General features: G+C 39.8%; 1 protein-coding gene across 5 annotated transcripts in view; it reads left to right on the top strand.

Moving 5' to 3' along the window:
• Positions 1 to 24,172, top strand: part of rnf2 (ring finger protein 2) — a 39,736-nt gene that overhangs the window by 396 nt on the left and 15,168 nt on the right. For 3 of the 5 annotated variants that reach the window (XM_052011669.1, XM_052011672.1, XM_052011674.1), the window contains exons 2-3: positions 16,795 to 16,883; positions 23,541 to 23,701. In XM_052011669.1, coding sequence (XP_051867629.1) covers positions 16,797 to 16,883; positions 23,541 to 23,701 — 248 coding nt within the window. In that variant the 5' untranslated portion in view covers positions 16,795 to 16,796. Of the gene's footprint in view, positions 1 to 1,519; positions 1,573 to 16,794; positions 16,884 to 17,729; positions 17,998 to 23,540; positions 23,702 to 24,172 lie in introns of all 5 variants that reach the window. The other 2 variants (XM_052011671.1, XM_052011673.1) reach the window with 2 other exon arrangements.

The raw sequence follows: 24,172 nt of genomic DNA, 5'->3' as shown, positions 1-24,172 counted from the left end.
GAACCACTTTTTTCCTATACCTGCTTTGTATGTGTGTGTGTGTGTGTGTGTGTGTCCCAGCCGCTGTTGTAATCGTTCGGTGTGAGTGAGTGTGAAGTGTTCGCCTCACCGCCGGGCATTTTCTTTCTGAGGTATGTTTGAGTCGGGTTGTTTGTGATGTTGGTTGTGGGGTTGGCTGACTGACCGACAGAATCCCTCTCACCGATGCCATTACGCTGAGTTGCTGCCGCTTGAACTTGTAATTATTGTGTATGTGTGAAAACACATTACTCACAAATAAACCCCGGCTCCCTCCTCCCGGCAGTCGGGATTGGCTGTTTATCTCGGAGTGGGCGATCCCTGATTTGTCGAGGACACCGTCACTCTTGGAGGGGCTGCAGTATTGTTGCTTTCTGAAGGGCAAATTTCTACATTGTCACTGCTTCTGTCTAAACATTTTGTCTCTTCATCCTCATCTCGTTACAATTGTTTTTGTCCAAATCGCATTTTTTTTCTTGCACCAGAAATCTGAAGTCACAACAATGTTATTCATTGGCGCTCTGAACGCCTGAACGGAATATATTTTTTCCCAAGACGGTGCACTTTTCATCCAGTGCCTTGCCTAGGGTAACAGCCAGCAGCATCTTTCAGAGGCTAGAAGCTTGACTGAACCTTTAAACGTGTACAGCGACTTGTTCAGAATGGGATGTAGACTTCTCACAATTCAATACGCCACTCAGTAACATTAAATCCTTTATTGACTCGTCCGACCTCCCTGGCAAGGCACAGAAGAACACACTGGTCCGATTGAAGTATAACGTAATTTAAAATGGTGATGTGTGAGGATCCAGGTGGAAGTAAGCAAATGACCGGAAGGATAGTAGAGCATATTGCTATCACTCAACAAGCAGTTTATTAGATTGGTGAATTAGACCTGCTTGTTTAGTTCTGAGTAGTTGATTCAAGCCATTGAATGGGACAATTTGATAATGATAATTTGACAATTTGAACTGTTTTCTTCTGAATGGGAGGAGAATCAAAGTAAAACTTTGCCCCCATTTCAAAAATAAACCAATAAAAATATAATTACAATATTTTGTCTTTGGGACTCCCAGTGTTGATCCACGTTTTAGTGTGGTGTTGAGCTGTATGGGATCCCACATTCATCATCTCTTTTATTTGTTGGATTGAGTGATCTCAGTCAAAGCAGCACTGCCAACTTGACATCTGTCTTTAGAAGTGTTGAAATAGGAAAAGAAGAAAGAAAATTGACCCTCATTCTTGTTGCTAATTGCCACTGTAAAGCGAATGTTCATGGACTTCAATTGGGGGCAGAAATGGATTTTATCTGTTAACCATGTGTACACAATTAATTTGGGCCATCACCTCAACTGCTTTATTGTCATCACATCAGTTGTGTTGAAATTATAGTCACCAGGTAACCATTGGCAGAAGGTGAAAGAAAATTAAGCAACTGCTTTATTGATATTGCCATTTGTCCAGTTTGTGTACTGAAGGAAATGTCCTATTCACCTCGCAGATACCAGTGTGTGATATGAACAGTGAAAAGTCTGCTTTCAGTTCTGATCAGTGGTATGTATTTAATTTGGAACTATTAACTGGAGTGGTGAAAAAGCATTGGGCAGCTCCAGAGCTGAAGCATTTGTTAACATTTACTATTTCACCTTGTATATGAAGAAGAATTGCTTCCATGAGGTGCCTGGTGATTGTTACTGCCCATTGGATCATTTTCTGTCATTGATTATCAGCTTTCAGGAAGCAGAGAAAATGGAGAAACCCAGGCAGATTAAATTGTTTTTTAACTTTATAAGATTGTAAAAAATATTATTCGCTGAGCATTAAAAACAAATAAGATTAGTGAATTGGTTTATTATTGTCACTTGTACTGTGGTATAGTGGAAAAACTTGTCTTGCATCTGTTCATACAGATCAATTCACTTCACAAAGCATTGCGATAGTACAAGCTAAAACAATACAGAATGCAGAATAGTGTCACAGCTGCCGAGAAAGTGCAGGTAAACAATAAGGTGCAAGGTCATAAAGAGGTAGATTGTGAGGTCAAGGGTCCATCTTATCGTACTAAGGAATTCAATAGTCTTATAACAGCAGGATAGAAGCTGTCCTTGAGCCTGGTGGTACATGCTTCCTGGCTTTTGTATCTTCTGCCAGATAGGAGAGGGGAGAAGAGAGAATGTCCAGGGTGGGTGGGGTCTTTTATTATGCTGGCTGCTTTACCAAGGCAGTGAGAAGTACAGACAGTCCATGGAGGGGAGGCTGGGTTCTGTGATGTTCTAAGCTGTGTCCACAACTCTCTGCAGTTTCTTACGGTCCCGGGCAGAGTAGTTGCCATATCAAGCTGTGATGCATCCAGATAGGATGCTTTCTATGGTGCATTGATTTAAAAATTGGTGAGTGTCAAAGGGGACATGCCAAATTTCATTAGCCTCCTGAGGAAGAAGAGGTGCTGGTGAGCTTTCTTGGCCGTGGCATCCACATGGTTAGACCAAGACAGGCTATTGGTGATGTTCACTCCAAGGATCTTGAAGTCCTTGATCTCTGCACCATTGATGTAGACAGGAACATGTGCACCGCCCCCCCCCCCCCCCCCCCTTCCTGAAGTCAATGGCCAGCTCTTTTGTTTTGCTGACATTCAGGGAAAGGTTGTTGTCATGACACCATGTCACTAAGCTCTCTATCTCTTTCCTGTACTCCATCTCATCGTTATTCGAGATATGACCCACTACGGTGGTATCATTCGCAAACTTGTAGATGGAGTTAGAGCAGAATCTGGCCAATCAGTCATGAGTGTATAGGGAGTAGAGTAGGGGGCTGAGGACGCAGCCTTGTGGTGGAGGTGTTGCTGCCTATCCTCACTGATTGCGGTCTGTTGGTCGGAAAGTCAAGGATCCATTTGCAGAGGGAGGTGTTGAGTCCCAGGTCTCAGAGTTTGATGATGAGTTTGCTTGGAATTACAGTATTGAAGGCAGAGCTGTAATCAATAAACATCCTGCCTCATAAATTTAGTCTGGTAGTGATTGCTTGCACATAATTGGACAGAAGTAGGCAGTATTCGGGTAGTTCTCTCAGTCACCTTACATACATATAAAGCAGTTGAAATTTGTATCATAAGTTTCAACATGGAAAACTATGCCTTTTTGGCTGTAGGCAGAGATGCCATTTATTGAGGCTTAATGGGTAGATTCAGAAAATTGCTTCAAATTCATTTGAGGATAAAACTGGGTTCAAAGTAAAAACAAAAAGGTAAACTTGGGGGTTGTACAAAGAAAGTGGTACTTCTCAAGAGTGATCAAGGCATAGAATTGATTTCAAAGTAGTGTGGTGCAGCTGAAATACCACTGAACCATAGCAACCTTACGGTGCAGAATGGAGAATTGGGCCCTTTGTTCTTTGTAACTCTATTTCTTCCTCTGCCTCAAATATTATCTGCATTTTAATGTAAAGGATGCAGAAGTTTTTTCATCACCTACTCAATGCATTCATCCTTCTTGTTCCCTTTCATTGCTACCCTTGACTGGAGGAAGTAATCTGGAAATCGTTTAAATAATTAGAAGCAGTGTTTTGGTGAGGTGGTGGGAGAGATATTGGGTAGTTGTGGATAGATGGGCCAATTGGCCTTCCCATCTATAATTATCTTATGATATTGTAATCATAGCAACAATGACATGTAGGCTTGTTTACTTTCCAAGCAACTTGTTATTTTAATTAGTATGCATGTCAGGGGACAGGGTGGCACAGTTGCTTTGATGATTTAACTCTGTGCTTTCTCCTCTGGGACCTGAGTTCTAATTCTGCCTTGACTAATCGATAGGAAGCCCATTCTTCTTGTTGGCTGGTCTTTGTGAAATGAATTGGAGTATCCTCAACCCAAACCACAAGAACTAATGCATGTTGTCAATCAACTGATGCCAAACTGACTGTTCCAAGGATCTTGACCTGAAACATCGGCTGTCCATTTCCCTCCGTGCATGCTGCCTGACCTGCCGAGTTCCTCCAGCATTTTGTGTGTTAAAACAGATTTCCAACATCGCAGTCTTTTGTGTCTCTTTTGTGTCTCTGTTCCACTCTGACTGGCATGGGTAGTACCAATGACTCGCCTATACAGAGGAAAGTTTTTTTTTCTCTGTAGACTGGGGTAAAAATAGATTGACGCGCAACTCCAAGAAATCCTGTGCTATATTTGATAATTCAACCCACAGAAAGTGGAAAATACTCTGCTACATTCAGCAGCTGTACCATTGCGTATACATGGTCAGTACATATGTGAAACTGGAAGGTAGTGCATGAGGAATTACAGCAGTGTTGACCCTTGTTAATAGTCCTGTTGTTCCCTTAACCTGTCAGTCTGTTTAGATTACATTTACTCTGTCCAATAATCAGAAAAAAAGAGCTTTAGCAGATTAGTGCTATAAGAGAATTGTTCAGATAGCGAATAAAGAATTTTAAAAAACTAAAACTTGACAAAAGTCAACTCCACTGCGAGCATGCGTGATATTGATTATTCTGAGTTTAGTTGCTTCAGCAATGGTAGCAGTGCCTTTGGCTGCCATGTTCGGGAATCCCTCCAACCCCCCCCCCCCCCCCCCCCATATGAATCTTTCTATCTCTTTTTACACTTCTTAAAATGCACATCTTTGACCAAGCTTTAAGTCATCTGCCTTTGTAACTCCTTTCATGGCCAGGTGTGAAATTTTATTTGATAGCGCTCCTGTGAAGTAGTGATCTGCTCAGATATAAAATGTGAAACCTTAACTGACCATGTGAAGTCCGAGCCCAAAATCTGACTGTTGCCATGAATACAGTAACCTCAGGCTTGTGCTGCAAGGAAGCTGCTTCGCAGGAGAGGCAGGTACTTGCATTTCTGACACCACGTCCTGGACACTATTTCCAGCATGTTGTCAGCTTTTATTATAAAGTACTCAGGCTATCCAGCCCATCCTGACCTGAATCCAAATGTATGATCAGAAAATATGCCCCGTACCTATCATATAATTTGGTACTGTTGAGATCAGATTGGATAGGCAAGGTATAACTTGAAGTTGTTGAAACATTTTCCTTTGTTAAAGATTTAATGCAAATGCAGTTGTTACGGTTAGGTATGCTCCAGCACAAGTTTTGATTATTTGATTTGTTTTGCTCTGAACTATACAGTCAGAGGTAAGTATGCAGAATGATCGTAGTCTGGTGTTTAACCATGGCTATGAAAAGTGTTAAATTACTACATAAGGTAAAAGATAGAAACATTGCAACAAGTGCAATGCAGATACGTACCTTAGTCTATTTAAATTGTAAAGTTCTAGCAGTTTTGCACAATCTCTTGGAGCTGTGGAACTTTATACCTCAGGGCTGATTTAGCAATGGAGCAAGATTGTATTTCTTTAAATAAAGTAATTGCTGCATTTGAAGTCTGTGCACCCTCTGTGGTGGTTGGGAGAGGCCTGGCCAAGTCAGTGAATGGTCAAACGGTATCACTGGCTTGAATGAACCACTTGGTACTTTGGGCTATACTTGGCCGAACCTGCATCTGATGCTACAGGAGCTATCATCTCTGGAGACATCAGAGGTGGTTCACATCACCTTAGAGACAACAGGACAGCATCACTTACTGTAGAGTTAGTGTCATATACAAAATAACACATTTATTTTGTGGCAGAGTGAAGGAAACCATTTGAATCTGATTTTAGTTGTTGAGCTGGTGAGAGATTTACTGAGGCCAGCGAACTGGGCTGCACTCTAATCTGCATCTGCATGTTTTTGTTTAAAATACCAAACAACAGTGTACCATTGTGCCTTTCCAGAAAATAGAACACGTAAGTTATCCTCCAAGTTTAGAGTTGGTTGGATGTTCATCAGTGCACCAGTATTGAACGTCCAGAATAAGTGCATCTCATAAGGCAAAAAAGAAACAAGCTTTATAAGATTCTGTACTTAACATTTCAGTGACGTACTGAAGGAGTGCTGTATTAGAACATAGAAAAACTGCAGCACAATTCAGGCCCTTCGGCCAACAAAGCTGTGCCGAACATGTCCCTACCCTAGAAATTGTTGAATATGCCACTATTTGCATGGGTTGCTATGCAAAAGTCCTGTGTGCTTGTTTTGGAGGAAATCCAATATTCCAAGCGGAGCAGGTTTTGATATTATAGTCATAGTTATACAGCACAGAAATAGGCCCTTTGTCCCACCACATCCATACTGACTATCAAATATCTATCTAGGGTGAGGGGGGGTAGGTTCAGAAGAGACATGAGGGGTAAGTTTTTTACTTGGAGAGTTGTGGATGCCTGGAATGCGTTGCCTGATTGGGTGGTGGGGGCAAATTCATTGTGGGCTTTTAAGAGGGGCTTGGATGGGCACATTAATGAGAGGAAAATGGAAGAATATGGGCATTCTGTGGGTAGGAGGGATTGGCTATGATGGCACAACATTGTGGGTTGAAGGGCTTGTTCTGTGCTGTGCTGCTCTGTTCTATCTTGTTTCCCAGCACTTGGTCCATTGCCTTGGTGATTCAGTGTTCATCCAAATGCTTCTTAGATGTTGGGAGAGGACTTGTTGCCACCACCTTCCCGGTGGTTTCCAGTCGGTATCCTGCCCAGTGATCCTTCCTCCAAAACCTAATTGGCTGTTGGAGCACTTGGAATATTCAGCAGACGTCTTGGTACAATAACAGTTAAAGTTAATTTCTTACTGCTTTGTTTACATGATGCATTTGTTCTTGATTGGTACACCCACAACTTAAAAGCTTAAAAAGGCACTGCTGCCATGCCCAGTGTAGATGCCTGCCATTAAACGTTGTGGTTTTAGCCATCATCTCTCCTGAGAATAGATACAAGGGAGGTGCTGGTAGTTTGGCTGTGTTTTTTTTAATTAACCTCAATTGTCAAACACTTAGCAGCTTGTACAGATGATGACTCTGTACTGACCTTTGTTAGCTAACGGTTGCTATAAAATAGAACGCTGTATTATTTAAAATGGCATTACAGGCATGGTAGCTTCTGAAGCATAGGGATCAGGAAACGTGGAACTTGTTCTTCAGGAGTTGTTCAACAGCAGAAACAGATCTGTCACTTGCATCCAGAGAATCAAGAATGAGAGTCTACTGTTTTGATAATATTTGCTATATATTCCTTTTGCTCCATACCACATGAGCTCGGTAACACATTGGACAGAAAGAAAATAGTCCAGAGACTACAGATCAATGCAACGTGGTAGTAATATCTGCTGGCTGTGATGAATTGTATATGGTAAATAACGAGGAGCCGAATTGCACGAGGGGCTAATGACACTTTGACAAATAAATGTCTATATTATTCTGTTTTTATGATCTGGCTTTGTCATTTTGCTTGTTCAATCGTATAAAAAAAATTTTGTGTCACAATGTTTCTCCAGGGAGCCATCTGCCATGAGGTCCTGCTACGTTGGTCTTGATGCATTTTCATTTGGGCTGCTGCTGAGCCTCCAGCATTGTTTTCAGTTCCATGAACTTTTCCAGCTCCCTTTCCCAGTTATTTTTCTTAATGTGTTTCCTTACTTTATAATCTCTCCATCCAAGGCTTTGCTGACCTTGATAGGGTCTGCTTTTCTTCTCTAGTACAATATTGTCACACTTTGGGCTTTTTAGCATTCAATGATACCACTCATTGTGAAAATATGATTTTTTTGAAAAAAGAAGCAGATTCCATTGATATCATTGTGGTCAAATGATGATAAATGCTAAGTTAAGGTAGAATGCTAGAAATGACAGAGAATAACACAAGGGAAATCAAATTAAATGAGAGAATCTCAATTGATGTGATTGATGGAGATATAAAGCAATGACTAAAAATTGAGATCAAAGCAGTGATTGAAAATAAAGATTAGAAGTAGGGAACTGCTGAAGTAAACAAGGTGCAAGTAAGGAATATTTCCTTGTCTTTTGAAAAAGTCTTTTCCTCTTGAGCAATTCATTTGAACAGAACAAGGATGATTATTTTTAAGTGTCTTACAGTCAGGACCACTTTTAAAATCAAGGAATTCAAATTGTACCACTTCATGTCTGATAGATTTATGAAAAATCATTACTGGAAAACTGAGTATGAGCTCATCATGGAGCTGACTTGCAAGGTCTAAAGTATTTCATAGAGTTTTACCAATGTCAAAGCATTGCACAGATTATCCTGGAGTACAAGATGTGATATATTTGATGTCAAGCAGTGGACACTTACTAGAGTGAGGGTTTTGCCTCAATTTTGGAGTTTTGCTGCTGACTTCTAATCCTGCCCATAATATTCATGGTGCATTTTCAGCTTTACTGCTCTTTATTATAAACCTCCAACAACATTGTAAGTGTGCTTCTCTTGGTTGCTTAATAATGTGGGTGTATTACCACCTACCAGCTTGAGGTCAAGATAACCATAAGCAGCAGTTAGTTAGGTGACTGAATTACACTACTATGAAATTTGGGGTAAAGTGGAGCTTTGACCATACAGAATTAAGGTATGCTGAAGTGCAAAGTCGCCTATCAGATCATTCCCAAATTTAGTCTCATTGAAATCAATATTGAAAGCTCTGTTCAACAGCTGAAGGTATTTTTAATTTCAGAAAAGAATAATCTTTCTTCTGACTTTTTTCCTAATATTAGAAAATGGTCTCTTTTCAAACTTTGATTTTTTTTCTAAATTGGCGAGTTACAGTCATTGCTGAAGCCAAAATCCAGACTTTTCTTCAGCCTAACTTTGGCAGACACGTTGACCTAGATTTTATTGAATACTGACAGCTCTGAAAAGAACTGCTGGCATTTACTTATTTAAACAGAGGTAAGTCAGGATCTAACTTGATGTGTGCAGTCAAACACTGACCCCAAGGTGCAGTTCCATCTTGCTGGGGAATTCTTTCAAATCCCACGTCTGGATAAAAACATGAGATATCTCGGCCATTCATCCTTTATGCCTGCTCCACTATTCAATAAGATCATGACCGATCCTTTACCTCAGTGCCACTTTCCTGCGCTAACCCCATCGATCCTTGATTCATTTTAATATCTAAAAATCTGTTTTGAATGCACTTGGTGAGTGAGCCTCAGCAATCCACTTGAATTCCAAAGATACTCAAACTTCTGGGTGAAGACCTTCTCATCTCAGTCCTGAATAGCTGACCCCTTCCTTTGATCCATGGGGAAACATCCAAGTCTGCTGAAAAGGACAGTGATGAACTACATTAAAAAAAAAGGCTGGTAATGCTGCCAACGACATTTCTGAGAATGTTGTGGATTGTTGATTTTGGAACTGGTATCACCATTTCAGCTTGTTTGTTTTAGACTGCATTTGTAATGTGGTTCTAGGTATATATGGAATAATTTTGAAATGGTTTGTTGGCCACCAAACCTTAAAGCTAAACCATCTAAACTGAGTTTTAAATACATCTTGTGCACATTTAATTCTTGTTTACCCTTGCACTGTGCCTGTTTCTGAGCAGGGGTGTAACACCCCAAATAAAAGGGTGCAGAGACAAACCCAGTAATTACAAACCAGTCACTTTATCGTCCATGATGGGGAAAGTTTGAGAAACTGTAATCAGGGACGGAATTAGCAATCATTTGGATGAGTGTAGATTTGATTAGAGAATGCCAGCACATTTTTATTTTAGCAAAAATTGTGTTCAACAAACTTGATCTTTTTAATGAAGTAATAGAGAGAGACTAAGAGGGAAGTGTGGTTGTGGTGTACGTGGACTTCTGAAAGACTTTTAATGGGGTCCCTCAGATAGGTTTGTTATCAAAACTGAATTACATGGAATAAAAGGGGCTGCAGCAGCATGGATAGAAAATTGGCAGGAAATCGAGAGGAAGAGCGAAAATTTTTTTTTGCTGACAGGAGGGAAGTATACAGTGGCGTTCCCCAGTGTTTATTACTGGGATCATGTGTTTTTAATGCACAGGGCACGGTTTCTGAATTTGCTGATGACTTTGAGGCATTATGAACTCTTTGTACTGGATTCGCAGGAGATATGGACAGGCTGGTGGAACGGGCAGATAAGTAGCAGATGTGAGCTACTGTTGAGAAATGTGAAATGTTACATTTTGGTGGGAAGAATGAGAAGAGGCAATATAATCTGTGGGGCACAATTCTAAATGGATTGACCCCCCCACCCACTATCGAGGACATCTTCAAGAGGCGGTGCCTGAAAAAAGTAGCATCCATCATTAAGGACCTGCACGACTCGGGACATGCCTTCTTCACGTTACTACCATCAGCAAGGAGGTACAGGAGCCTGAAGACTCACACTCAATGTTTCAGAAACAGCTTCTTCCCCCTCCACCATCAGATTTCTGAACGGTCCATGAACCTGTGAACCTCATTATTTCCTCTTTTGCACTATTTTTTGTAACTTTATAGTAATTTTTATGTCTTTGTATTGCACTGTACTGCTGCCACAAATTTCACAACATATGTCAGTGATAATAAACCTGATTTTTGACTCTGACCTGTAAAAGTGGCAGGGCAGGTTGAGAAAGTGATCAAAAAGCATACAGGAATCTAGACTTTCTGAAGAGAGGCACAGAGTACAAGAGCAAGGAAGTCATGAACTTTATAAAACACATAGTTGGAGTATTTTATCCAAATCTGGCTGACTCACTTTAAGGGCGATGCCAAGGCCTTAGAAAGGGTGAGAAGAAATTTGCTAAAATGATTCCAGTTTTGAGGGACTTCAGTTCTGTGGATGGAGTGGAGAAGATGAGCTTGTGCCCCTTGGAGCAGAGGAGTTTGCGAGGAGATCTGAGAGAAGTTCTTTAAAATCATGAAGGTTTTGGACAGAGTGGATCAAGAGGAACTATTCCCAGTGGCAGAGGGGTCAAAAATTGATGGATACGGGATTGAAAGTGATGAGCAAAAGAACCAAGAGCGATGCAAGGAAATTATTTTTATCATTGAGTGTATGTTTAGTGTCTGGAATGCATTGCCTGAGATCAGAGTGAAGGCAGAATCAATTGTTGCATTCAAAGGGAAGTTAAAGGAAAGGATTTAAAGGGCAGTAGGGAGAGTGCTGAGGGGAAAGGGCAGGTGAGTGGGATTAGTTGGATTGATCTTGCGTAGACTGGTATTGACTTGATGAGCTTAGTGTCCTGGTTCTGTTCCATAGCTGTTGAGTATTTCTGTGACATTCTGGCCTAATAACTGATCATGTATCAGTGTTGACACTCACCATTACAAAGAAATATCACAGATATTAATTTAAGCTCTGGGTGGTTTGAAAAGGAACTCATGAAGAACTAGGGACTGTGAGCAAAGGTTTTGGTGTTGAGTTGATGTGTTTGATGTGGCAAATCAAGATGGTAGAACTTGAAAATGAACAGACGTACGGAATTTTAACTTTTGACCATTTTCCCTGGCTCAGGATTAATCGTAATGCTTTTATGAAATTACAAAATACAAAGTCTTTTCTGGAACACCTAAAAGAGAAGATTAGTGAGTCGGAGATTTATCCTATTAAGGGGAAAGAGTGCAGGGAGTGCCAGTGAATCATGGGAAGTAGGCCAAATTTAATACATGTTATGAAAAATGGTGATGAAACTATTTTTCTGAGGTTGGTCAAGCTCAGAACTCAATGTAAATAAGGATGGTTGTTGTTGAACAAGAAGTATGTTGGATTTAATTCAACTTTTTTTAAATTGGTGAGATTGATGTTATAAATTGGTGGAATTTTAGTCTTTTTGTTGCATGTGCTATATTTGCTGATTTTGCTAACTCCTAAAATTTCACACACCAATAGCTTTTGACAAATAAGTCATGTTTAAAACCTTGGTCATTCTTATGTTTATTAATCAAATAGTTCTATTTCTAAGCTATGTTTTAACTTCACCTTTCACCAACCTAAATCAATGTCATTGTGTTTCTTAACTTTATTTGCCTGGAAATAATATTTAGTTGCCTGGTTAAGAGCAGATGGCATCAATGTATTAATCTGTAACGGACAGAAGATTAAAACTCTCCTGAAGGAACATGTTGACTCCAAATAAATAAAACGAGCAATTTTGAATATGTTTTTATTATGTCCTCGACTGAGTCAGATCTTTATGCCTCCTTAACTCCTACAGAAAAATGCAATGGAAAGTACTCAAATATTAATCATGGATGAAAGCCGTTTTAGGAGCAGCAGCACGAGGCTTGGCATGTACAACTGGGTGAAGCTGCTACACTGCATACTGAACACAAAAAAAGCAGAAAACTATGGATAGCCAAATGATTATGCAACCAATATATCTGGACAAAAATCTGTAACCCAGTATGTTCGGCCAAGAATAATGGTGGACATCCAGAAAAATATAAGGAATACAATCTCAGGCACGCAAGGAGCCCCATAGGCATGTATAGGAAATAATCCTGAAGTGATTGCAAGTGTCTTCAGCCAAAAGTGCCGGGTGGTGTATCCTTCTTGGCCCTTTTCCTAAGGTTTCTAGCATCCTGGATGTTATTGATTGGTCAATCCATTTTCTAATTTAAAAGGGCAAATGTGTCAGAATCATCAAAGTCAACTGAATACTTGAGCATTGAAGATTGTTCTATCTCTGATCTGGTATTTAGCTCACATGAAACATTTACTCTTGTGTTCTAGCCACATATGTTTGAAGTTAGCATAAATCTAACCTGACCAATTACTACTGTGTCACATTCTTGGTAAAATAATGGCACATATTCTCATCAAACTGTAGCTAATCACCAACACTTTGCTTACCTAAACTCAGTCATTGGCTGCAATAGATGGGTTTAGTTCAAACAGCTATCAGAAAATGGATGGAGTTGATGTTTGGTTAGCAGGTTATTACATGAACCAATGATCGTGACATCAATCATCCTAGCGTTTAGTAGGTAGAAATTTCTGGTCATCAGGTACTTGATATTGGAGATAGTTTGGAGGTAATGGAGTTGTTGAGAGAGATGGTGGAAATTAAATATTGCATGTGTGGACTGAATCCATGTTTCAGATGACACCACTGTAGGGGAACCTGTAGATGAGAGACTAAGTGGGGAAAGAACAGATCTTTGGAAGATGTCATGGTTAACCATAGATGAAAAGCTATTAATGGTGATTCTCTGGTGATGATTTTTGGCCTTTAGTACTAAAAGATTTGAATTAAAGGCTAAAGACATCTTTCTGTAATTATAAAGAATGATGTTTGGACTGCACCTGGAATATTGCATACAGATCTGGTCTCCCAATATAGATGTGGTGGAGGGGAGTGCAGTGAAAGTTGGCTAGATTTGTTTCTGGGATGGGTGACTTTGTCCACTGTGAAGAGAATAAACTGATTGGGCCTATACTCTCTAGAATTTAGAAGGATGAGAGATCGTGTTGAAACATGCAACATTCTTAAAGGGCTTTACAGGGTAGATGCAGGATGATACTTCAAAATAAAGATTTGCCCATTCAGACCTGAGGTGCAAAAAAAATTTCTTCACCCAGACAATAGTGAACTTGAGGAAATATCCATTCAAGAAGAATATGGAGGCTCATTCGTTGAGTATATTCAAGACAAAGTTTAATAGAATCAAGTGGTATGAAGTTGGTGCAAGAAAGTGTGGGTCATTTTTTTAAAAAATCAGCTGTGAACTTATTGAATGGCAGAGCAGATACAAGGCTGAATGGCTTCCTCTTATGGATGTAAATGAATGGAAAAGTTACTCCAATCATAGAAACGTTTTGGTTTTTAAAAAAAAAGGAAAATTCTTGGAATCAACTTTATTGACTGCTTTGACAGTTACCAATGAACAAATATTTGATCTGTCTGAACAAAGTAGAGATTTCATGATGTGTGTTTATGGCACTTTGCTTAATTAGCTTTTGGTTTGTTTCATTGCAAAATATTATCAAATAAGTATGAATATTTGCGAATAATTGTCCAAGGACTGCCAAATCTTCACAAATCCCAAGAAAGGAAACCTTCTGCAACTTGGGAAGGAGGTGAGGTCTTTTTGTTTTGGAACAAAATAATCCTTAATAATGGGGATATTTGGCTTTGGTCAGAATAGATGCCCATAGTAGAACACAGTGAATTGACCTTGTGGGGAAATTTGACATCTGCTTGTGGGGTTGTGGTTACAGAATATGGAGACTCCATCTATTTTACATTAGCATAGTTGGCTGGGCACGAGAGATTACCATGAATGTAGCTTGATACATGTCAGGAAGATGACCATTTACTGACGAATTTTAATTTCAGAGCCTTCCATAAAACATAGCAATTACTATTTTTGTTTTAAGAGTGGCAAGTAATTATGTGAATAATTTTGCTCCCATTGAACAAGTCAGTGCGCATGTGGAATGCAGGGGTAATTGGTGAGTCTTCTGTTGAAGTCGTAGAGTTAAGCAGCATAGAACCAGGCCCTTCAGCCTGACTTGTCCATGCCCACCAAGGTGCTTTCTTGAGCTGGTCCCATTTGCTTGCATTTTGCCCATATCCCCTTCAATCTTATCCATGAACCTGTCCAAATGTCTTTAAACATTGTAATTGTACCAGCCTCTACCACTTCCTCTGGCAGCTTGTTCTAGGTACCCACCACTTGTGTGTGGGGGGGAAACTTGCCCCTCAGGTCCCCTTTTAATTTTTCCCCTTCACCTTAAACCTACATCCTCCAGTCTTGGACCCCATGGGAAGAAGTCTGTGACCATCCACCTTTATGGAGGTTTATAAAATCATGAGGGGCATAGATAAGGCCTCCTTCACTTCAGGGAAAACGGTCCCAGCCTATCCAGTCTCTCCTCATAACTCAAGCCCTCCTGTCCGGCAACATCCTTGTGAATCTTTTCTGCACCCTCTCTAGCTTAATCACGTCCTTCCTGTAGTACTGCAACCAGAATTGCACACAATACTCCAGGTGCAGTCTCACCAACATCCTATACAGCTGTAACATGACATCCCAACTTTTGTACTCCGTGCTCTGTCCGATGAAGGCAAGCGTGCCATATACCGCCTTCAGCACTTTGTTGCCACTCAGGGAACTATGTACTTGTCCCCCTAAGTCTCTCTGTTCTATAACACTCCCCCTGGACCCTGCTGCTTCCTGTGTAACTCCTGCCCTGTTTTAACTTCCTAAAATGCATCACTTTGCACTTGTCAGAGTTAAATTCCATCTGCCATTCCTTTAGCCACAGTTTATGAAGATCCTTATGTAATCTTAGACAACATTCTTCACTGCCCACCACTCCACCAATTTTGGTATCATCCACAAACTTGCTAATTATGCCACCTATATTGTCATCCAAAACTTGAATATATGTGTCAAACAACAGGGGGACCCAGCACCAGTCCCTGTGACACACCACTGGTCACAGGTCTCCAATCTGGAAAAACAACCCTCCACTACCACCAAGCCAATTTGGACTTGGTTTATTATTGTCACTTGTACAGAGGTACAGTGGGAAAAACTTGTCTTGCTAACTATTCATACAGATCAATTCATTACTCTGCATTCTGTATTGTTTTACCTTGTACTATGTAAGGTGTCACAGCTACAGAGAAAGTGCAGTGCAGGTAGACAATAAGGTGCAAGGTCCTAACAAGGTAGGTTGTGAGGTCAAAAGTCCATCTTATTGTACTAGGTAACTGTTCAATAGTCTTATAACAGTGGGATAGGAACTGCCCTTGAGCCTGGTGGTATGTGATTTCTGGCTTTTGTATCTTCTGCCTGATGGGAGAGGGGAGAAGAGAGAATATCCTGGGTGGGTGGGGTCTTTGATTATGCTGGCTGCTTTACCAAGGCAGCAACAAGTATAGACAGAGGCTATGGAGGAGAGGCTGGTTTCTGTGATGTGCTGGGCTGTGTCCACAACTCTGCAATTTCTTGCAGTCCCGAGCAGAGCTTTCTGTACAGAAAGCACTCCTTTCTGTAGTGCATCGGTAAAAGTTGGTGAGTGTTGAGGGGGACATGCCAAATTTCTTTAGCCTCCTGAGGAAGTAGAAGTGCTGGTGGGCTTTCTTGGCTGTGGTGTCTATGTGGTTGGACCAGGACAGGCTATTGGTGGTACAACTTTGTATTCAACTGGATAGCTCACCCTGTATCCCATGTGATCCCACCTTCTGGATGAGTCTACCACATGGGACCTTGTCAAAAGCCTTGCTGAAGTCCTTGTAGACAACGTCAAATCCGCTACCATCATCAATGCTCTTGGTCAACTCTTTTCCAAACAAAAAACTCGGTTACATTTGTGAGACACTATTTCCCATGTACAAAGCTATACTGACTCATTGGTCCTCTCATTCCTTAAAATGTATCATCTCCTTCCCAAGTTACAGAGACTCCTTTCTAGGGATTTGTGAAGATATGGTAGTACATGGACAAATAGTCACACTAATTCCCTTGATGGATCCTCATCTTTACAATATAAGAGTCAGCTGCATCATAGACACTGGAGACTTCACTTCAGCCTATCACTTGTTTTACAGTGGGTACTAGTCCATATCCTTCTAATCTCTCTAAGCCCTGGAAGTGATCACTGTTATTAGAGGCATTATTATATCCAAATAAAAATAAAAAATGCTGGGGAAAAACTCAGCAGGTCAGACAGCATCTGTGGAAGGAGAAACAGTTAAAATTAACTGTTGCTCTTTCCATAGATGCTGCCTGATCTGCGGAGTGATTCCAGTGTTTTCTATTTTTATTTCAGACTTCCAGAATCTGCAATTTACTGATTTTTTTTTTCATTTATACTGAAATGTTCTGTTTAGTGGAGGGGTTTTAGAAGCTGGGATCATGAAGCACAAATGAATAAAGTTTTCACATTTAATTGTGTTCCTTACAGCGATGGCACAAATCGTGCAGACCAATGGAACCCAGCCTCTCAGCAAAACATGGGAGCTCAGTTTGTATGAATTACAAAGAACACCACAGGTAAATATCATATTTACATATGTTTATGCAGGATGATTAACGTTACATTGTAGTTAAAATGCACTGGGTGCTTCTGTAATAAATCTATAGAAATGTTTGTTTCTACCTATTCAAGATGATAATTCTGAATCAATATAAAGTGTTGCTTTATTTAACAAGCCGATAGCATCTTCGGGAAACTGGCAAAATAAGAGCCACATGTTTAAATGTTTGTGGCCTGCAATGTCTGAATGTTGGTTTTCGCTAAACACTGGCCATTCAACAGCAGTTATTTAAACAAGAGCACCAGTATTGGTGGCTGAGCTGACAGAAATTTATGGACCCGCTGCCCATGGCAGTGACCTAAACCTAACCTGTATAGCATGCAGAGGGACTAATTCACTGGACTGAAGGTTCTGTACTCCCATTTGTAAAGTCTGAGCAGTGACAGTGTCTCAGTTCAGGAAAGCTTTATCTTAATGTTGAAATAAATGTATCTTTTATAATAGTAACGTAATCTTGAGGCTGTAGAGTATAAATTTATATTTATATATTTTAGAAGTCACTTATGCTTGTGCCTCAATCACATAGCATCAACTTTAAATACATGTACAGTAATACTTTAAAATTCACCAGTTCCTGAAACAATTCATTTTATTTTAAATAATTGGTGCCTATCACCCGTCCCTTCAGAAATGACAACCTCTGATATTGATTCAGGTAAGTTAAAGGAAAAATATCTGTTCTAAACATTTACCACATTTTTCTACATCATTCTGACTTTATCTATTCCCTTTCTCACATTTCTGACTAACTGTGATTATCTCTTTCTGCTTTCTACTCCTTCATCCCTACTGAATCTTTTAGTCTTTACCTTTTCTGTTTTCCCCTTACTCTATCTCATTTTTCCTTGATTTTTGTCATCTTCCTCTTCTGCTGCTGCTTTATTTTTTTCCTACTTGTGCTGTCCAAATCAATTTCCCTTGTGTCTGCCTGTAACCTAATTATTTTTGCTTTTCTCTCTGCCCACCCTCCTTCAGTTTGCTGTTCTCTCTTCTCTTTATCTGTCATTTTTGCATTCCTCATCTCTCTCTGATTGGACGTGGAAAACCAAGCAGCAACCCGATAGAAAAAGGTAAGGAATTAATGATCCAAGAGAGCCAGAAACTCATCCCAGAAGATATAATCGGGTCAAAAGCCAGCAACAGTGAACTTGACAATGATGAAGAATGCTCCTATCACAAGAGGCCTGGCAAAAATCTGAAGTTAGAAAAAAAGATATTCCTGAAATACCCAGCAGGTTAGTCAGCATCTGTAGGGAGAGAAACACAATTAATATTAAGGGTTGATGACCTAGCAAAATCTAAATCCATGAAGGCACAGAATGAGTTTTCCACATAGAAAGGCTCTTTGGCTCATAAATCGAGCTTGCAGTGTGGTTCTTTCTCATCTCCCTTTCTGGTAGTTGAAAATTGTCACTTCATCTGTTGGATTTCAGTGTCACATTCTCATTTAGACTTTGCAAAAAGAAAAGACGTTTATTGTAGGATAACCTACCTCTAAAGAAGGCAAGTAAAAGAACTGGCAGGTCTGTTCAAAGTTAAACCTATTGCAAACAATTGACTTGCATCAGTTATATCGAATATATTATCAAATATTTTTGCAGAGTTAGATCGTGGGTAAATTGCAGACGTTGAGAAAGGGGTTATGCTCTATGTGTACAAGTAGGAAAAGAAGCTAGTATTTAGAAACTGGACAGATTAAATATCCACAAATTTCCTGGGATTGGGTTGATGGAATGTATTCTACTTAAGTGAATATATTTGTAATATTTTGGCTAATGTTTCTAAACTCAATTACCAGAGGACAACTTGTGCAGTGGTGGATGATACATACTGTACATTGCTAATGTTCAGTAATGTTTAAGGTGAACCCGAGCAATGAAACGCTAATTAACCTGATAGTCCTAGTGAGAAAAAAAGTCTTTGAGTTATGTAAATGTAAAGAAAAATTGTATTATGGGAATAATTAATATGATTTTAGAATTACTTTGCTTTGCCATAATCTTGATGTTCTTTGAAAGGATAACTAGGATGGTGGGCTAGGAAATTCAGGTCTTGTAATTTACTTTTATTATCAAGGACTTGAGGCTCGTGAATCATTAAATATGTAATTTGAAATCGGGCTTATAGTGGAAGAAGGACAGCTGTTGTCACTAATGACTGAGTCTGCTCCAGATATTCCTGCAGGTTCAACATCCACAGTCTCTCCTTGTGTTTCCTTTGACCAGAATTTGCCTTTATTGCTCAATAGTCTTTTGATAGTGTGGCCCACAGTTGTGCATGTAACTGTTATTTCTTACATAAACTACATCATGTAATTTCTGCACTCCCAGTTGTACTTCCCCATTTCTGAAAGGTGGAAGAACAAGCAATTCTGTTATCATAGGAAAAGCAGAAGGCTAAGTCATTGAATGAAATGGGACCAATAAGCAGATTCAATTCTTAAATAGTGCACTAAAGAACTGATTTGTATATCAAAATATGCACATGTATAATACATTCTAACCTATTTCAAATGTATTTCTTAGCATAGAAGGCAACACACACAGCATGTTACATTGTCCATCTCAGTGGCAAATTACGCTTTTTAGAGAGGTAATTTTTCAGAACCTTGTCAGGACTAAACCTAAGAGAACTCCTGACTTACTGATCTCCAATTTATCAGATCTGACTTGCAGTATCTGCAGACCATGTTTTTCTTAGCTAACCAGGAAGCTAAAGTTATCCTCATTTGTTATTTTGTAGGCTGTTGGCAGAAAAGGATTTTGGAATGATTAATGAACTATATTCAATGTAATTGCAGTTATCAGTCAAGTAAACTGGGGTCTGGAATTGCACTCATAAGAGCGAGGTAAATTGGTGTTGTATCTGTGGTGACCAGTACTGGGCTGCTGGCATACTGGTTTGGTCACTCATTCTGAATAGGTTAAGAGTCAAATTACAGAGGAACAGGGAAGCGTGACAAGATTCCTAGAGTCACTGATTTGATATGATGGGAGAGAGTAACATTTAGTAGAACTACAAAATGTCTTTTAAGTATACGGGGAGTTGGATTAATATGTCAAGGTAGGAAACGTGCTTAAACGAATGTTGGTGTTCCTGAGGTAAAGTAAGGAATGGAAGTGTGGATTGGGAAGAAAGCTCATGGCCCAATACTTGTGCAGATCTTGTGGTTGGGCTGAACTTCTGGGGCTGCACAGCCTTTTATGGTTCTGGCTTTTCTTGTGACCATAACTCATCAATATTGTTTTGAAGAGCCTTATTGAAGGAATGGTTTGAGTTAGCTATTTAGAAAATGGAATAGAGGCGAGTCATAGACAGAAAACAACCATCTTTTAGCACAGCACTTTTCTTGAATGACCTTTTAAAATCCATTATTTCTATTGTGGTGATTTGCAGAGGGGAAGTGTTACGTAGAAGCCCATTTTAATTGCTGGGATCACCTTGTTTGGTCTTGCGCAATTCCTGGAAGCTGATCAACAGCACAGGTTCTTGTGGACACTTACTCAACTAGACTTGGCAGCAAAGAAATCTTTAAAAGAAAGGGAGAATAAATGCATATTAAATTTGGAATTAAAAGGTTATTTAATTCGAAAATAAAAGCAGGAATACTCAGCAGGTAAAACAACAATTCTGGAGAAAGAAATGGAGTTAGCAATCCAGGTCAGTGGCTTTTCATCAGAACTGAATATTGAAGCATTCTTTCAAAATTTGCCAACAGGTAACCCAGTGATTCAAATGAAAAGTCCTTGCCCCATAATATTAACTCTGTTTCTCTCCCTGTAGGTGCAGGTTGACCTGCTGAGTATTTCCAAAATGTGTTATTTATATTTCAGATTTCCAGTATTTTGCTTTTAGCTTACTTAGAACAAATTACTATATGAAATAGGAACAGGAGTGGCTCAACTAGCCCTTAAAGCTTGCTTCTCCATTCACCAAGATCATGACTGGTCTTCTAGCTTTTGTGCTGCTTTCCAGCACTGTCAAAGTATCCTTTGATTTCCTTAACATCCAGAAATCTTCTGAATTCTGTTTGGAAGAAGACACAGTACTTCTGCGCAGAAGAGTCTGCAGATGCTGTAACTTGGAGCAAAAATAACTATTGGAGGAACTCAGCAGGTCAGGCAGCATCTGCAGAGGCAGATGGATGGTTTTGGGTGGAGACCCTGCATCAGGACTTGATTAATTCAGCTTCACACAGCAGACTAGCCTATGGAATCCAAAGGTTTACCACCCTTTCAGTGAAGGAAGTTTTCTTCATCTCATTCCTAAAAGTCTTCCTGGTCCCAGCCTCCTCATTCAGGGGAAGACATCCTTCCTGAATCGGGTCTATCAAGCTCTTCAAGTATGTTGAGTTTCATTGAGATTTCCTCTCATTCTTCTAAATTTTAGTCCCAATCTAGACAACTCTTCTCAAACAGCAAACCTGCCATCTCTGGAACCAGTCTAGTGAGCCTCTGCTGCACTCCTTCTGTGCAACTACCTTTCCTTCTTAGGAAAGGAAACCAAAACTATGCACTACTCCACATATGGTTGCACCAAGGCCCTATACAATTGCAGCAAGATTTCCTTGTTCCTGTAATCTATCCCTCTTGCCACAAAGGTTAATATACCATTTGCCCTCGTAATTGCCTTCTGCATCTGCGTATTGGCCTTCAATGACTTCTGTACAAACACACCCAGGTCTCTTTGAACAACATGGCCCAATTTCTTCCCATTTTAAAAAAAAAATTCAGTTACGTGCAAGATCATCCACTTCAGTGAATGTTTCTACATTATATGCCATCTGCCATGTTCTCACCTGCTCGCTCAGTGTGTCCATATCCTCCTGAAACAATTTTGTATCCTTCTCCGGACTCACGATTTGTACCCAGTTTAATATTGTCAGCAAACTTAGAAATATGACATTTGACCCCCTCAGCTAAATCGTTTATCTAGGTCAAGAATAGCTGGGGCCAAGCACTGATCCCTGAGTCACAGTTTGCCAACCTGAAAAGGATCATTTATTCCATCTGTTTGTATCCTCGCTGATAACTAGTTCATAATCTAAATCAGTATATTACCCCAATTCCATTTGCTGTAACCTTGGAGACCAACCTCTTGCATGGGAATTCATCAAAAACACTTGGAAAATTCATTGGTTCCCCCTTGTCTATTCTAATAGTCATGTCCTCAAAGAATTCCAGTAGAGTAGACAAATATAATTTACCTTTTGTAAGTCCACATTGACTTGGCTCAATCCCATTATTCTTTTCAAGATGCTCTGTTTTTTTTATATCTTTCTTGATGGGTTTGTTTTTCCCCAAAAAAAAACTGCTGTCCGGACAACAGGAGGTGGTTCTCTGGTTTCTTTTCTGTAGTTGGGATCATGTTTATTACCATCAAATCTGCAGGAACAAACCAGGTTCTCTAAACTCTGGAAACTGACTGTCAAGGCATCCACAATCCCTGACGTCACCTTGCTCAAAACTCATTCAGTCCTTGAGATTAATCAGCTCTCAAGCTCACCAACCTCTCCAGGACTATTTTTTTTGATGTAATAGTTAGTCAGTTCCTCATTCTTGTTAGATCCTTCATTCACTAATATATTCGGCAGATTTTCTTGTTCTTAGTATTTTGGAGCTCAATTTTTTTTGGCATTGCTTTCAAATTACTCTATCATCCTTATAAAAGTATCCTGGCTTCATTAGACTGAGTCGTCAGGGAAAAATATCCAGATTATCTGGTTAAGAAACTACAGACTGCAATGATGGGATCATAATGTGTTGTTGAAAGTCTTTTGAAGAATCACTAAGCTACACTGTGAAGCCTGAAGTGGTCAGATCCACACACTGCAATGGGAACTTGCATTTTGGTTAACAAGGTACTATGTCTGAGCAGATGGTGCCTTGTTTTGTCAGGAACAAACCACAACTGAAAATTCCCCTCTGGGCCATAATGTTGCTTTTAAAATAAAGATATTAAGATTTGGTATTCTACCAAACTTCCTTTTGTATCTTAAAGATAACTTGCATATTAGGCATTTTTCATGCAAAGTTAGCTTTAATAATTTTTCATAATATGGCAATTAATTAACATTCTGAGATATTTGGTTTCAATCTTAAGTGTAGTTATCATGAATGTGTTTGGAAAATCTTTTACTTGCACATGCAGAACAGTTTCAATTGGTTTATAAATAAATCATTATGTAACAACAAATTTCCTTCCTCAAATAAGACTTGCTCCAGTTTTGGACTCTTTGACAGTCACCCATAGTGCTACAAACCACTCACTGAGTTGTGAAGTAGTCTTCTTCAGGGGGGCAATGAATGCTTTGGGATAGGACTAAACCTGCCTCCTTTTCTTCTTTCTCCCCTTGCTGTACTATTATTGTGCTCTACTTCTACAGAATTCCACCTACTAAGTGTGTTGGGAAACCAGTGAAACTCTTCCATTGACCATGCTAATTGCAATTGTAGTTGAGGCTAGGTTCAAACTGATCCGTAGGTAATGAGCAGTTTTTTTTTTAATGACTTCACAGTGCACTAGAGACTATTCATCACTTCATCCAGAAAGATGCTGTGATTTAAGCCCATGTTGTTGCTACTTGATGACCTTTAAACTTTGTGACTTATAGGAGGCAATCACAGATGGCATGGAGATTGCAGTGTCACCAAGAAGTCTCCACAGTGAGCTGATGTGTCCTATCTGCCTAGACATGCTGAAGAACACTATGACGACCAAAGAGTGCCTCCATCGTTTCTGTGCTGATTGCATTGTTACTGCCCTCAGGAGCGGGTATGTAATAGCATCATGGCTGTAGGATATGACAACTAAGGAGGTTTCCTCCCCTGACTCTTTGTCTCACTGTTTACGATTATTAAAAAAAATGGGCTATGTATATGCTAAACATGAAAACCCAAAGTGCTTGGTTGTATTTGATTTGTTTGTGAAAACTTTCACTCAAGCAAATTAGCTTTAAATGCACCAGTGGGGAACAGCAGAATGTGCATTCCCTCGGCACACTGCTGGCTTTTCGCCAGTGTCGGAATGAGAACAGGCAAACAACAGGTGGCTGGTCTTTTGTAAGAAATGTGGAAGGGGGCCTCGGCTCCATTTTCTGCAAAAGAAAAACAATATTTTACTGGGACCACATTGTAGAAGCCTTTACCACCAAATGTGTGCAGCAGACGTCTACTTTCAGCCTTGCAACTTTTAATTTCAAAAAGGGAAGCTATAGCTGCCTTTTTATTTCCCTTAATGACATTT

This window comes from Pristis pectinata, chromosome 3 (assembly GCF_009764475.1).
Source record: "Pristis pectinata isolate sPriPec2 chromosome 3, sPriPec2.1.pri, whole genome shotgun sequence".
Taxonomy (NCBI): domain Eukaryota; kingdom Metazoa; phylum Chordata; class Chondrichthyes; order Rhinopristiformes; family Pristidae; genus Pristis; species Pristis pectinata.
The sequence above is the reverse complement of the archived record's forward strand: the minus strand, read 5'-3'. Positions and strand labels throughout refer to the sequence as shown.